General features: G+C 38.9%; 1 protein-coding gene across 3 annotated transcripts in view; it reads right to left on the bottom strand.

Moving 5' to 3' along the window:
• The window catches only part of SRGAP1 (SLIT-ROBO Rho GTPase activating protein 1), a 274,642-nt gene that overhangs the window by 66,234 nt on the left and 191,984 nt on the right, over window positions 1–16,424 (bottom strand). For all 3 annotated transcript variants that reach the window (XM_044227489.1, XM_044227490.1, XM_044227491.1), the window contains exons 7-8: window positions 6,294–6,515; window positions 3,931–4,032 (exon numbers count right to left, since the gene is read on the bottom strand). In XM_044227489.1, coding sequence (XP_044083424.1) covers window positions 3,931–4,032; window positions 6,294–6,515 — 324 coding nt within the window. The remainder of the gene's footprint in view (window positions 1–3,930; window positions 4,033–6,293; window positions 6,516–16,424) is intronic.

Raw genomic sequence — 16,424 nt, 5'->3', positions numbered from 1 at the left:
AAACATGGAGAATATTTATAGTGAGAAAGATATCAGTGATTATTTAGCTGTAGGGTGCTTTCAAAGTGTTGTCTTTAAAAGGAATGTTTACTAATGTTCTAAATAAAAAAGCTAAACTTATAAGAAAGAAAAAGAAAACCAAAAAAATGGAAGTAAACTTGTGTGGGCAGCAGGCTCTGCTCTGACTCTATGTGTACAACCCACAGTGGGCACTAATAAACGTGTGTTGGCCGGCCGGCCGATGGGAGGCTGAAATGATCAGGAGTGAGGTACAGTGATGTGAGTGGGCAGCATACTGAAACTGAAAGCTCATTTCAAAAGGCCGAATAGGCAAATGTGAAGTTGTGAGGAGACAACAATCCATTATAAATTTGTTTATAATATAAATATAAATCTGCTTATTACGATCTGATTACAAATCACCCCAAATTCAATGACAACCTTTTTGAAACTTCATTCAGCTTCTACTATGTGCGAGTATACTGAGGCCATTTCATAAACGCTTACTGCTCTTTGTTCTAAGGTCAGTGCTGCAAACTCAAATGTCTTCAAGGGCCAAGGAAGTAATGGAAATAAGGCAAGTGGGCTGAGTGGGCAGCATGGCAAACAAGAAGCACATGCTCTGTGTCTAAACACAGCATCTCAGCTCCAGCCAGATATCCTCCTGCAGAAATGCAGGTCTAGTATGATCAGGCTTTCTAATTGTTTAGACACTGGAAACAGATTAAAAAAACTTCTAATTTTTAAAATGACAGCTACTAATTTTTAAAAATCAAGCACTTTAGAGCAAACAAAATCTATCCATGGCATGTAGGCTTTTAGCATGGAAATTCCCTTCTAAAACAGCTTCCCACAGTTTCAAATCATGCCCATTATGTGTAGTTGTTTAAGATTTGGTGAAAACGTTCCTGTTCTATTTAGCTGCCCTGTCCACACTTTTTGTAAACTTGGATGAAGTTCTCTTTCAACTTTTATCTTTTCACGGGGAAGTTGTAATTATTTTTAGTTATCTGAACTCTTTCCCAGTGAATTTTGGTCTTTGTGTGTATCTGTCTGTGCAGAGGCAGAGACATGTTTCTTTCCTTGTATATTTTGGTTTGAGAGCAATATGTCAATTTTCTGACCTCTATCAGCGGAGGATCAGAGGCAAATTATTTATGGTAGAGAAGAGTGCTATAAAGGACTCTAAATCAGCAATGATTGCTATTTTCTTCCCAAGTTACATCCCTTATTTTTTTGTATTATATAAATGACTTGTTATAGTCTGGCTCTCATGCAAGACAGATGCGAACTGTGACGTTCATCTCTGTACTCCCCACACCTGGCAAAATATGTGGAGTGTAGAAGTTGATGAACAAATATTTATTGTACTGAAATGAACTGCCTCACAGTGTCAAAATCCCTTAGTTGGCTCCCAAAGTCTCTTGTCATCTGACTTCAGCTTCACCTTTGGCTTATCCTCAAGGAGAGCCTGGATGATGACCAAATTCCTCTGGGAAATCAAGGTTCTTCCAGGACATTTTGAAATACACTGAAACAACTTTTCCTCCTTCTCTATCAATGGAAATCTACTGATTGTCAAAAATCCAACTTAAATCTTCCTTTCGTTGGGAATCCCATTCTATGACAGTGCATTAGTCCCATATCCAACCGATCATAAACCACCAGTCATGCTCACTGGAAAAGTCAGTACAATCTAATTCGTTTGTTTCTATAAGAAATGCTTTTAACCCTCAGAAAGCACTGTTTTCCACCAATCAAGTTTATAAGGACAATGCTTCTCTATAATATGCCCCAAAGAGCATACATTAAAGGTCAAAACCTCAAACGCCTGCAATGGCCAGACAGGCAACAGAAATGGAAGAGCCCAATGTAAGAAAATTGGGAGCTGAATGACTATGGCAAAGTAGAATTCAAATATCCCACTCTTCCCTTCGTGAGGCAATGCAAGGTCAGAGTCACCAGACTTGCTCATTTTCAACAGTCCAAAACTGTGGGAGCCAAACAAAACAGGTCTGTGGGCTGCCAGTTTTGACCTTGTGTAGAACACATTATTTTCCTAGAGTTTAAAGACTGTTTCCAAGTAAAACAGCAGAAGGCTACACACACACACACAAACTGGAACTCACTACATGTACAAACTGTAGATCTATTAGGATCCAGTAAACTGCACCAGGCAAGTGTTTGGTGATGCCTCGCCAAAACCCTAAGCTCGAAAACACCTCCAGAAGAGCAATAGCTTTCCTTTGGAAAGGCTCATCTGTGAGACTTTACACAACAACTGAAGTCTTAATCACATGGTTGCATCTTAAATACACATGTGTGGAAGAGGCTGGTTTGGTTCTGCTAGAAAGAATGGAAGCCAGAAAGCTGTAATGGATTTTGACCAAACTAGACTGGTCTAGAAACACATCACTGTTTTTTTTTTTAACAGAACCAAACACATGTTCATAGAGTTCATAACATCCCATGGGATTAAAATAAAAGAGGGTACCAAAAAAGTGCATTCTGGTTAATTTACTTCCTCAAGGTGACTTATTGTTATTGTTTTCTTTCTCTGTCCCACATTACTTCCTTTCAGGAATTATCTCTAGATTTACGTATTTCTGTTGGAGCTGTTAGTTAAAGGGCTCTACGCTGATCCATGAAAGAGCTCCACTTCTTGCATGTAATGGCTGGTCTGGAAGTACCCATGACCGAGGTCAGGCCAATAAAGGATCCTAGTTCAGAGATAAAGACCCTGGGCTGGGGTGAGACAGCAAGTTATAGGGACCATGTAGTTTGGGCTATCCCAGGATGAGGGAAAGCACATGTGAAGATATAATTTCAAAATTACGGAAAGAGAGATTCCTGATAATATCATCAGAATACAGATTCCATTATGCCCGAGGCTATGCAAACATTGACCAGTAAGTAAACTTTCAATCTTCAGTTTGATTTGGGTTCTTAAAGGTGATGACTGAGAGCCTTAGAAACATTTTTGGTGTATTTTATTGAAGGAGATTATGGATCCAATTAAATTAATTTCAGAAACAGGCAGCTGAACTGTATGACTGCTTTCTGGCTCAACATATATTTACTTCACATTTTATGTTCTATTCACTTAAAGCCTCTAATATCAGCAAATAAACAGTTTCCTATTCTCATTCAAGTATGCTTTTAAAATATGATTTTTGTACTATTGTATCAGTATTGCCATGCTTAGTACCAAAAATCTAAAGAATATAAAAAAGGAAAGAAATTACTCATTTCAGAAGTTAGGATTAAATTAACATGTCAGTCAAGTTTTATTTCCACACTATTGTGTATTCTTGGACACATATATTGAATTTGATCATTTAGGGGAATTGTTTTCAGTACAAATTACAAATTTATTTTTTATTTTTTATTTATTTATTTTTTATTTATTTATTTATTTTTCCCAATTTATTTATTTTCAGAAAAACAGTATTCATTATTTTTTCACCACACCCAGTGCTCCATGCAAGCTGTTTTTATTTTTTTTAAAGATTTAATTTATTTATTTGACAGAGAGAAATCACAAGTAGACGGAGAGGCAGGCAGAGAGAGAGAGAGGGAAGCAGGCTCCCTGCTGAGCAGAGAGCCCGATGCATTACTTGATCCTAGGACCCTGAGATCATGACCTGGGCGAAGGCAGCGGCTAAACCCACTGAGCCACCCAGGTGCCCCCAAATTACAAATTTAAAAAGAAAAGGTGTGTTTACGTGTGTATGTAGTGAATCCCTGGTAAAGGTTTCATCTCTGGTATAATATAGAATCTTTATCTGTGACAAGGGGTATTTTAGGAACCAGCTGAAAATGCATGATGAAGAGATTGCATTGGGAATGTTCAATATGCCTAGGTCATGTGACAACATCTTCCAGTGCATGTTAGAATCAGATTACTTGTGGGGCAGAAAGCGTGCTCACCTCCTCATTCTCGATTTTGAGCGTGGCCAGTCGGGACTGCAGCTGCTGGTACCTGAGCATGAGCTCTGCCTGGACAGGCTGCTGGGCGCTGACCTGACACACCTGGTCGGGGGAATCAGAAACCACAGTTACAACAGGGCCATCGAGCTGGCCTCTAGAGGCATGGATTTTCTACTTAGACGCTGCCTGAGTCACACAGATCCCCTCTAGATTCCAGGGACATCTTTACTCCGAAAAGCTGCCTCAAAACTTCGGTGTTAAAGACGGACTTGCTACATGAGTGGCGAGAGTGGAACGCAGCTGTGTGGCCTGGATACCACAGGATACCACAGGGGAAGACGGCAGCTGCGGGAGGCTTCTCGAGATCTAAGAATGGGCCAGTTGCTGGAGAGGGAGCTCTGATGCTGACGTCTCACTGGTGGAATTCAGAATGACTGCAGGGCAGAGCGCAAAGGAGGACCCACGTGAACCACACAGGCAAAAGGAGGGGAGGTGGCAGAGCCTGACTGCAGTCAGAGAGGACGGAGGTAGCTTACTCGCCCTCAGCTTCCTTCTCTGTGAAAAGGGGATACTAACATTTCCTACACCATGGGGTCCTTGCAGGGATGAAATAAGCTCATGTACAGAGAGTCCTTAGAACACTGCCTGGAATAGAGTAAAGACTCAGGCAATGTCACTATTAGCATCTTTCAACCATGGCTTGCCTTACCAGTATCAGACAAATCATGGGATTCACCATGAATGTGAAGGTGCTACTTCTTGCAGTCTGTAGCAGAAACATATTTTGGCTCTGATCTCAATAATGGTTAAGGTCAAAATTAGAGCCTTTTAATTATATTATATTTAGTTCTATTAAAATGGTACCAGAAACGAAGTTTCTTTTCATTTTCCTTGTCACAGAAATGCTCTTGGCACATGGGGGTTTCTTTTTATGGAGTCCCCAAAACATTACAGAGATCGCTGCTCCCTGGCAGAACCGGCCATAAAAAAGGGGGCAACTGACTCACTTTATTAAAAATAATAATAGTAAAAAAAAAAAAAAAAGGAAAGAAAGAAAAATGAAAAACTGCTAACCCAATCACTTCTCTGTGCTATTTTATCCTTCTATGTTTGACATATCCATAACTGAAACATTATAACAGTAGTCCTTTAGTTTTGGAAACATAACTTTGGGTGGGGTAAGCCACCTGCCTCTCAAATTCACGTGCTCTTCGCATAAAAACCGCTTACTATTTTTTATTGAGTAATTTACTCTATCAGATCAAGCAAATATAAAATTGGGTTAGAAATACAGCAGGCACACGCCTATCTTACGAATCTTAACACTAGGTGTCTCAGAAAAAATATGACACTAAAGAAATCTGTCGTCGCTATTGTATCTATTTTTAAAAACACACTGTCACCACAATAAGCTAATACTGAGTTTTTAATCTATGAGTATTGTTTTGCACAGCTGGAAGACCAAGTGCTAGCTAGCCTGCTCATTAATTGGTTCTTCTTGCTTTCCGGCTGCAGACAATAAAATACAGCACATACTCGTACACAGCTTAGATGGATATTCTTCTCTGGGTAAAATAGGACAGAACGCTAAATTCATATAAAGAACCTGAGATATATCATTTCTAATGCTCATTTTACCAGTTTGGAGACAACTGGAGTCTTAAAAAACATGTTCTGGGGACGCCTGGGTGGCTCAGTTGGTTAAGCAGCTGCCTTCGGCTCAGGTCATGATCCCAGAGTCCTGGGATCGAGTCCCACATCGGGCTCCTTGCTCAGCGGGGAGCCTGCTTCTCCCTCTGCCTCTGCCTGCCTCTCTGTCTGCCTGTGCTCTCTCTCTCCCTCTGTCTCTGACAAATAAATAAATAAAATCTTAAAAAAAAAAAAAAAAACATGTTCTGCATTTTCCTCCCTCTCTCCCATGCTCCTGTCATTTATAATTATTTTTCTTTATGGGGATCATTTAAAGAAATGAAGATTATCAGAAGTCTTCAGAGAGATTCTACTGGGCCAGCAAAATATTTCCTTTTGAATTTAGATCTGAATGTCTACAGGTGGAGGAAGGACTAACTATCCTGAGACAGTGTAGTGCTTACAAATGAGTTTGTCCATAGGGTTGGCCAATGTGGGCATCTGAGTGCTAGATCCTTGCTTTAAAAAGTGATTGCACCTGGGGATGGGGTGGGATGGGGCAGGGAAAGGTGGTGGTGGCTGATCTTAGGATATAACTAACTAAGATCCCAAACAAAGGCAGGGGAGAGAACACAACTGGGAATTCTGACAACTCTTAGGTTGAAGCAGGTGAAGAGTAACTAACTAATATAACGAAGGACAATTCATTAGCTTTGAAACAATCAATTACTGACCTCATCACCCATGTGAGACTGAAACTCGAATTTCATTGGTGGACAGAATGCGGCAGGGTACATCTCCATGAATCTCTGCTTATCGCTCCTGGGCTCCAAATTGTCAACTGCATTCTCAATGATGTCTAAACCTTCATGTCTGGAAGTTTCAAGATTATACTCTGCAGAGAGATATGTTCTCAGGGCTCTGTTCAGACTTGCATGGTAGCCAAGATCACAGCACTTAAAAAAATAAAACAATACCATATATAAAAATTAACTCAAAATGGATCAAAGACCTACACGTGACAGCAACAACTATAAAATTCTTAGAAGAAAACATAGGGTAAACCTTCATGATCTTGCATTAGGTATTGGTTTCTTGGATAAGGCATCAAAAGTACAAGTAAAAAAAAAAAGAAAAAATAAATTAGAGTTCATAAAATTTGAAGACTTTTGTGCTTCAAGGGCACTATCAAGTAAAAAGATAACCTACAGAATGGGAGATTTTTTGTAAGCCATGTATTTGATTTAAAAAAATTTGTATTTAGAATATATAAAGAAATCCTACACCTCAATAATGAAAAGACAAATAGTGCAACTAAAAAATGAGCAATGGAACTGGACAGACATTTCCACAAAATTATATACGAATGGTCAACAAGCACATGGAATGATGCTCAATATCATTAGTCCTCAGGGAAAAGCAAATTAAAACCACTTCACACTCACTAGAAGGGTTTTAATAAAGATGACAGATAACAGGCGTTGAGGAGGATGTAGGGAAATTGGAATCTTTTATATGCTGCTAATGGGAATGTGAAATATTGTAGCCTCTTTGGAAAAGTCTGGCAGTTCATCAGAGAGTGAAACACAGAGTTAGCATATGACTTGGCAGTTCCATTCCTAGTAATATATACAAGGAAAATAAAAACAAATTTTCACACAAAAAAACTTGTACGTGTTTATAACAGCATTATTACTAATAGCTGAAAAGCAGAAACAATCTAAATGTCCAACTAATAAGTAAACAAAATGAAATGTTATCTGGTCGTAACAAGAAGGGAGTGAGGATACATGCTACGACATGTAGGATCAACCTTGAAACTTAAAATGTTAAGTGAAAGAAACCAGCCCCCAGGGACCACACCTTGTAGGATTCCACTTATAGGAAATGTCCAGAATAGGTAAATCTATAGAGATAGAAGGTAAATTAGTGGTTTCTAGGGGATGGAGGACCTGCAGGGTGGTGACTAAGGGTTATGGGATTTCTTTTTGGAGTAATGAAAATGTTCTGTAATAGATCATTGATGGCTACACAAATTTGAATATGCTAAAAGCCAACTGCAGATTTTTTAATGAATGAACTATATGGTATATGAATAATATCTCAAGAAACCTGTCAAAAAATAAAAGAGGCAAAACAAAATACTGAAAGGAAATAATGAAAAAAATAGCATTTAAATTTGTTCATGCTTATTGAGACTATGATTAATTGAAATCTTTGTAGCATGTAAACACAGTAACTGTGATATTTTGGATTTGTATAATTTACTGAGGACTCCATAATAATCTGTACTCTTTCAGAAGTGAGAAGAACAGGTTTGAATCTGCCAAAAAAGTTCAGGAATAATGTCTTCTTTCTTATCCCTAGAAAAAAATTCATAAATAAGAAATGACTGCCAAATTCCTTTCACTGGAGATAGAATTTCGGGATTCTTAAATTTTCATTACCTCTTATTTGTATTTGCATTTATCTTTCTCATGTTGCATTTTAAGAAAATAAAACTGAAATAATATAACTCTGGGTACTGGTCAGTTATAAATTACTGAAAGAATTTTACATTTCTACATAGATATAATATAAATCTTTTAAAGAGGAAGTGGTCTATAAAGGTATAAAACCAGGTCATCCCTATATTGTTCTAATGCAATTCAATCAATTCAATTTGATTCAGTTCGACCCACTAATTGGCCATCTATTAGGTGCCTGGAAATTTGCTAGGCTCCAGGAATATGAAGACTGGAATACAGTAAAACACAACCTCCATTTTCAAGGAATTTGCATATAAGTTGTTTATTACTTTCCTGCTAAGACATTGTAGAGGGACACAAAGGAAGTAATCTCAGTACAAAGGACACACCCACCAGGATAGACACCATCAGAATGGCCTTCACGAAGGCACAGATTCAATTCTACCCTCATCCTCCAATTTCAGAATTATTAAATTTGGGACTTTTTCTGTAGAGATATTCTAAAATCTTGCTATTCAAAGTGTGGTCTGTAGACCACTAGCATCACCTAGAACTTGCTAGAAATGAAGAATCTTGGGCCTCAGCCCTGACCTCCTGAATTAGAATCTGAAGTTTAAAACAAAAAAAATCCATAGGTGTTTATATGCACATTAAAGTTTGAGAAGCACCACACTAAAACATCAATTAAAAAAAGATCCCCAAACCCTGTCCACTGGGAGTGCTATTTCTCGGAGTGGGCAAGAGAATCAAGGTGAGTAAGTATTATTTGATTTAAAAAAGCAGAAAGAAGTTGCCTTATCACAATTACAAATACAAGCAAAATACAATTGTGAAATGCAGAAGTCTCATCATTGGTACATTTTCAGTGGAATCAGCTGCACTTGCATATACAGAATAATTTCCAGTTAATTAAAAAATTTTAGGCTCAGATGAGCAAAGTCCTCTTTTATTTCATTTGCTCCTCAAAATTCATAAAGGTTCCATGTAGCCATTTTATATACAACAGAGGGACTGAATCATTCCACCTTCCAGTAATACCTCGTCTTGTGCAAACACGAACGGGTAAAGGAAATGGCCTAGTTTCTTTGAAATGTACTTGTGCTTCAGAACACCCCACTACTCCGAAAGAAGACAGGTTCGGCTTGATAAAAATGAAGGAGATCACATAAACTGATTTATTTTATGAGTACTGGATCCCAATGGGAGTACATAGAAAATTAATACTAAGGAAAGAAACAACCTAGAGAAAAGGCCTCCCTCTAAAATGAGTCTCTTTTCAGCTTAGAAAGGAAGAAAGAGAGGAAGAACAAAGGAAAAAGGGCGGGGGGGAATTCAACCCCAACTACCTAATTGAAGTAGGAAAAAACACAGGCTGTTTTTATTATTCCCGGACTTAAACCACTCTGTTCTTCAAATTTCTAAGAGCTGCTTCTTTTGGGAGTAAATGTCACAGTCCCAACAGTCCTGTGCCTGCCTCCACACTCAGGTCACCCAGGTAGATTTGGTGGCACAGAACCTAGCAAGGTAGCTGCTTTCCCTGGTGGTTTCCTAATAGGGTGTGGAGAAGTATGCATGTGGCTTTGTAGCCAGTCCAGGGAGCCCCCTAGGTGTCTTCTGGACTTGAATGTTATACCCCAGGTGGAGGTTTCTGTGATGAGCTTGATGGACAACGTCCATCTTTGATCCCTACAGAGCTTATCAGTCTGGAAAGCCACTTAATTAGCATGATTCTGTTACTTCTGATATGCAATGTTTTCTATGCTCTAGGTTTTTCAAGTGTCCTGGACTTTAAAGGAAACACGAATAAAATTTTTATTCAAGGTCTCCTGGGACAGCAAGGCTGTCACAGAATCGTCTTTTCTCTGAACTGGATGCTAAAATGACACTGGCTATGTTAAGATTCACGATACTTGGTTAAAAGGCCTAAAGTAATTCTATGGAGGTTATGAATTATTAATGTCAGTATGAAAGACCAGCTTCTGCACAGAGCTGAGTTATAACCCAAGTGCATTTAATAATAAAAATATATAAGAAACCAATAAGATATTTTATGAAAACAAAACAGTCCTCTTCCAAATGGATGAAAAACTGAATGGGTACATAAAATTATGGTTTAAAACTGGGGAAGGAAAGAGTATTGGAAGTAGAAGGGCATTTTTTGGTTTTGTTTTGTTTTTTAATATTCTAACAGCTGCCAAGCTAGATCTCACTAGGTATTATTAGTCTAAATCGCCACAGTAAGCTAACTTCTTTAGGCGAAAGGGTTGCAAATCCTATCAAAAATAAAGATGAAATTCCGGTTTTGAGGACTGTGACAAATTCTTTGACTTGTTCCAAAGGCTGTGGGGCAGCTGAAATATTTTTGGTGGTTTTTCAGTCACATATAAATGATCATAGCTATTCAGGGAGATGACCTTCGTTTATTTGTTTGCATATACTCTTACGACATAAGTAGTCCTGCTGGGTAGAAGGCTGGTCCAAGATGGGAGTGAAGATGATGGGACTCCAATGGAACAAGTCCCACATGTGCTTCCACAACAGTAATAGCCAATGTCACGTGCGGGGCAGCCGTGGAAGTGGCTGGAAGGCAGCCCCAAGCTCCATGTGACTACGGAATTAAACAGCTGTCATGAGGATGGAAAGGGAGGGAACTCTTCTGCGGCAGTATTCCCTCTTAACTTCATCATTCCTGCCACTATCTGAGAGGCTTCCATGATCTTTTGTCCTGGGTTCCATCTCTGGCTTTACATGAAGCTTTGGCTTTGACCCTTCCAGAGCCATAGACATTGGGTAAAGACTTGATCTACCCCTTGTTTTGGGTCTTTTCTACAATAGTGCAACCCAAGCAAACAACCGCAAAAACAGCTTTCACATAACCATGGGTAGGCTTTCCAAGGGCCAGAAATAGGTAACTTCACAGCTTTTACTGCAAATGAAGAAAGCTGACTTCTGAATAAATTACCTCTGTCCCTTACTATTTTCCTCTCTAGCTATTAAGTGCTTCACCTCAGAAACCACAAACTTGTTTTGTGAGAGATGGGCATCTCAAGGGACTAAACTGGATGTTTAAAATTCTACTGGATGAGAGCATCCTTTAGACACCTGCTCTCATGTCTGGGCTCCTGATCGTCCATGCAGAGCTGACAATTTAATTCTCACTGCTGCTTTAGTAACCACGGACCAACATTCAGCCAAACTTGTTATGAGTTTCTTTTGTGCAACAAAACTGTCAAAATGTACACTAAAATGGATACAAAGTAGGAAACAGGAGGAGAACAGAGGTTGCATATGCCCAAGCCAGTGAGTTGGACTAATAATCATCTGTGGCCTAATGCTGTTCCCACTCCCTTGGGCAATCACTTCTCTCAGAGGAGCTGCCACCAGATGCGTTCTTCCCCAGCCACATCTCTATAACTACTCTGAATCACGTCACAAAGGAGATGAGAGAAGGAATAAAACCAAGCCCAAACAAACAGGTTGGCTGGTAGATGCTATGGAGAAGACAGAAAAACTGGGGGCGCTGGGGGAAAGGGTGTTATTCCTTTTTATAGGGCAGCTGGGTGCAACATGAATGAAGAGAAGGGCTCTGTCTGGCAAAGCTCTAGAAGGATGTTCTAGACAAAAAGTAGAAAGGCCCAAGGCAAGAAATAGCTTACTGGGTCTGGGGAATGGAAAGGCCAATGTAGCCAAAACACAGTAACTAAAGGAGGAAGCTGGAACACATGACAAAGAGTGGCAGGTGGGCAGTTGACATGGGTCTTGGTGAAGAGTTCAGATATTATTCTAAAGACAATGGTAGGCCTTTGGAGCGTTTTAAGTCGGGATTGACAGGTCTAGTTTATCTTTCTTAATATACTGGCTGCTTGGGAAGAGAATGGATTACTGATTAGAAGGTGTTACTGGAAGTGGGGCGACATCTCGGAAAGCTAAGTACAGGCAGGAGATGGAGCTTTGTCTCGGAGACAGTACAAGCAGCAGGAAACAGCAAGGTTTGGGATGTTTAGGAGGACAGATGACAGGATTGGCTAATGGATCTCTATGTGGGAAATGAGGGAACTGGGTTTTTGCTTTGCACAAATGGGTGGAAAGGTGTGCCACTTACTGAGGTGTAAAAAATGGTTATGAAGAAGTTTTGTGTATGGAGAATGAGGACAATGATGAGGGCAAATGGGTATAAAAAGTTGAGCGTATGACATATGACATGTTCAAGGTACCTATCAGACATCCAAGTAGAGATGTCCAGTAGGCAGTTGGACATACAAATCTAAGTCCTGGGCGATGATCAAGGCAGGTGATAAAAATCTAGGAGCCATCACATAGTATTTAAGGCAAGGGACCAAGAGGCGGAAAGCCAAGGATCACACTTTGGCCACTTTCAACATTCCGAGGTCCAGCCAAGATGGAACTTAGAGGAGCTATGCTGCAGGTAGAAAGCAGGTGGGTGCATTTTCATTTAACAAAAGACCATGGCATCTCCATTGGAAGGAACTTTTAAAGCCATCTACTTCAGTCATCCAACTCATTTCAGTTTTTAAATACGCTTTCAATCACAAAGGGATAAAAACTCACATAAATCAATTTCCATGATAACTCCACTATCCTAACCCATTTACCATGATCTCTCTATCATCTTCCTAATAAGAGTTCAAGCCTAATGGGGACTGCAGTATCACAATTTGGCGGGTTTTCATGCCTAAATCGAAATACCATTATGCATGGGGATAAGTCTAATTAAGAAAAATCTGAACTCTGAATAAGTTGCTTTTTAATTAAACACATGTCTCTGGAGACAAAAGGATAAGGCTAAAAAGCTTTAGGACAGCTGATTACTTAGACATGATAGAGTAAACACGGCATGGAGTATATGACGTAATCTAATCTCAATTTCATTCTGTATAAATGGCTAATAAAATGCATGACAGACATCTTCACCAAGAAAATGAGCTGCAGTAGGGGATTATTCTATAGCAGTATTCTATAACAATTACAAAGATTTATCCTTCAAACTCTAAAGTGCCCTGCAAACTTTTACAGGGAGTAACTGGAAACCGTGAAACCCTACTAAAAGGACAACAAATAAAGTATTTGTACTTTATTATATTTATATTTTATACTTATATATTATACTATATATTTATTATAGTATTTATATAATAAATACTTTATTATCACTGGGCAGATGCTCTGGGACAAAGCACCAATGGAATTCTGCTGTTGAGAACTCTGTTTCTCTGAATGCCTTTTGAGGGTGGGTAGGTGTGGAACTGGACTGAAAGAGGCTACATTACCAGCTGTTTGAGGAATTCTAGATATAGAGAATGGTGAATTTGACTGCACACCCAAGATTATGGGAAATAATACCTGTACTGTCTTCTTGGCAAATTATAATCACTTGAAAATCTCAGCATTCAGTTACAAATATTTGTTGCCTGCATGGTTTTTGTTGCCTGCATGATTTTTCTTCTGGGTTGTAAAGCTTGTAATACATCTCGATTCTAAACAGAATTAGTTACAGCCTTTTTTGCACTTACTTTTGGAGATAATAATGATTACAGAAGTGAAACCTATGATTTATAAAACTACAATCTATTTTCCTTTATAATTATGCTTTTATTCTCCCAAATGAATTAAATTTCCTTTGGCCAATATTTGTAATACATTTCTTACAATTTGTACTTATTCTTTTTCTTTTTTTAAAATATTTTATTTATTTATTTGACAAAGAGAGAGAGAGATCACAAGTAGGCAGAGAGGCAGGCAGAGGTGGGGGGGGAAGCAGGCTCCCCACGGAGCAGAGAGTCCGATGCGGGGCTTGATCCCAGGATCCTGAGACCATGACCTGAACCGAAGGCAGAGGCTTAACCCACTGAGCCACCCAGGTGCCCCATAATTATTCTTTTTAAAAAACATTTATTTATTTGAGAGAGAGAGAGAAAGCAAGAGCATGTGAGTGGGGGGAGAGGGAGAGAGAGAGAGAGAGAGAGAGAATCTTTTTCTTTTTCTTTTTTTAAAAGATTTTATTTGTTTATTTGACAGACAGAGATCACAAGTAGACAGAGAGGCAGGCAGAGAGAGAGAGAGGGAAGCAGGCTCCCTGCTGAGCAGAGAGCCCGATGCGGGACTCGATCCCAGGACCCTGAGATCATGACCCGAGCCGAAGGCAGCGGCTTAACCCACTGAGCCACCCAGGCGCCCCGAGAGAGAGAATCTTAAACAGACTCCCCATGGAGCTTCTCCCGGCTTGATCCCACAACCCGGAGACCATGACCAAGTTGAAATTAAGAGTCCAACACTCAACCGACTAAGCCACCCAGCTGCCCCAAATTCGTATTTTGTCTTCAAGTGACATAATAAACATCCTTTTTTGCTGTGAAAATAACTCTCTGTTCCACTTCCTACCTGATTTTAATTTAAGAGATTGTAACTCTACAAACTAAAATTTACCCAGGACCTTCTTGTACCTTATTAATTTGTACTCCAAAAAAGCATTTTGCTGACTGAGGTAAATTATAGCTCACCTTTGAGTTCCAAGTTAGTATATTTCCAATTTCGTAGGATCTAAACTCAAGAAGTTTTAGAATACCCAGTTTGTTGCAAGGGGCAAAAATGTTAACTATCTGATGGAGTAATCAGAGTCACATCATCCAAGTCAGTGACCAATTTTAGCATCACTACTGGTGGGTTAAGACACAGCAACATCGCCTATGCTGTGATCTGTTGCAAAGTGCTTAATTTGAACTCACCAAATCATTATATAACGTTCACTTTGTAGGAAATACAGGAAACAGAGAAACAGGCTAACTGACACGGCAAAAATTAGAGATAAATCCAGAAGCTGGAATGTTCTGAGGAACAACTGTTCCTGACTCTTCAACAAGGGACTTTGTTAGATTAAAAAAAGAGAAAAAAAAAAAAGACTAATGGAACACATCACCCAGATGTAATGTGTGATCCTAAATTTCATCTAGTCTAGACACACTAGCTGTGAAATGTTTTTTTGGGGGGATCATAAACAGGAATATGGTCTGGCTATTAGAGGGGTTCAAAATTTTCTGAAATGGAAAGATGGGGGTCAATGATCGAAAAAAGTAGGTTAAAAAGCTGTATATAAAATATGATTTCATACTCTTCTGGTATAAAAATGTACATGTATGTGGACACAAAAAAGTCTACATGTTAACAGTGATGATCTAAGATGGTAAGAATGTGATCATGTCATTTTTGCTTATAATTTTTTCCCTAATTTTCTACAATGTACATGTACTAATTCTGTGAAAATAAAAAGACTGGTTTTAAAATACAAATTCTAGGGGCCTGGGTGGTTCAGTCAAATGTCTACCTTCAGCTCAAGTCATGATCTCAGGGTTCTGGGATTGAGACCCACACGGGGCTCCCTGCTCAGTAGGAGTCTGCTTCTTCCTCTCCCTCCGCCCTCCCACCCACTCATGCTCATGCCCTTTTCTCTCTCTCAAATAAATAAATAAAATCTTTTAAAAAATAAGTAAATAATAAAATACAAATCCTACAGAAAGTCATATGGAAAATTCATATGACTTTAAAAAATTTTTTTGTTTTTATTTATTTATTTTACTTTTTTTTTTTTTAAATACCAATAGATCCATTTATCACAGTCTATCCCAGGATATTTGTAAGAAAAGAGACAGATTATTGACATCAGTAGAAACCAAGGGAAATGAGAGGTGTATATAAAGGTCTCAATTTGAATTCTTATTTATATTGCTTTGATTCAGTCAAGACACATTTAGTTATCTTCCATTTCATTTCACATATAAAATGTTAAGCATTAAAAACGTCTTATTATCATATGATCTTTCTGATATGAGGAATCTGAGAGGCAGGGCACAGGGTTGTGGGGGGTAGGGAAGGAAATAATGAAACAAGATGGGATCAGGAGGGAGACAAACCGTAAGAGACTCTTAATCTCACAAAACAAACTGAGGGTTGCTGGGGGGTAGAGGGGGTAGGGAAGGGTGGCTGGGTAATGGGCATTGGGGAAGGTCTGTGCTATAGTGAGTGCTGTGAAGTATGTAAGCCTGATGATTCACAGACCTGTACCCCTGGGGCAAATAATACATTATATGTTAATAAAAAAATAAATAAAAATAAACAAAATTAAAACGTCTTGACTTTTTCTCATTAGAGATACAACAACTCTTCCCATTATTATTAGATAGCTCACTATAAAAGTGATTTTGTTAAATAAGCTCACAAAGCAAAGGATTCTAGCTGCCTTTGCAAAATAATCAGTCTTTCTTTTTCACAAGGAAGGGTCAAGCTTAATGGTTTTTAGGATCACCACTATATATGCAAATTACATTCACACAAAGTAAGCAGCCATTTTAGAAGGTGCACATTCACCGCCTTAAAAGTGAATTA

Source organism: Neovison vison, chromosome 12, assembly GCF_020171115.1.
Source record: "Neovison vison isolate M4711 chromosome 12, ASM_NN_V1, whole genome shotgun sequence".
In the NCBI taxonomy this organism is placed as follows: domain Eukaryota; kingdom Metazoa; phylum Chordata; class Mammalia; order Carnivora; family Mustelidae; genus Neogale; species Neogale vison.
Note: the sequence above shows the minus strand (reverse complement) of the source record. Positions and strands in the feature narration are given on the sequence as shown.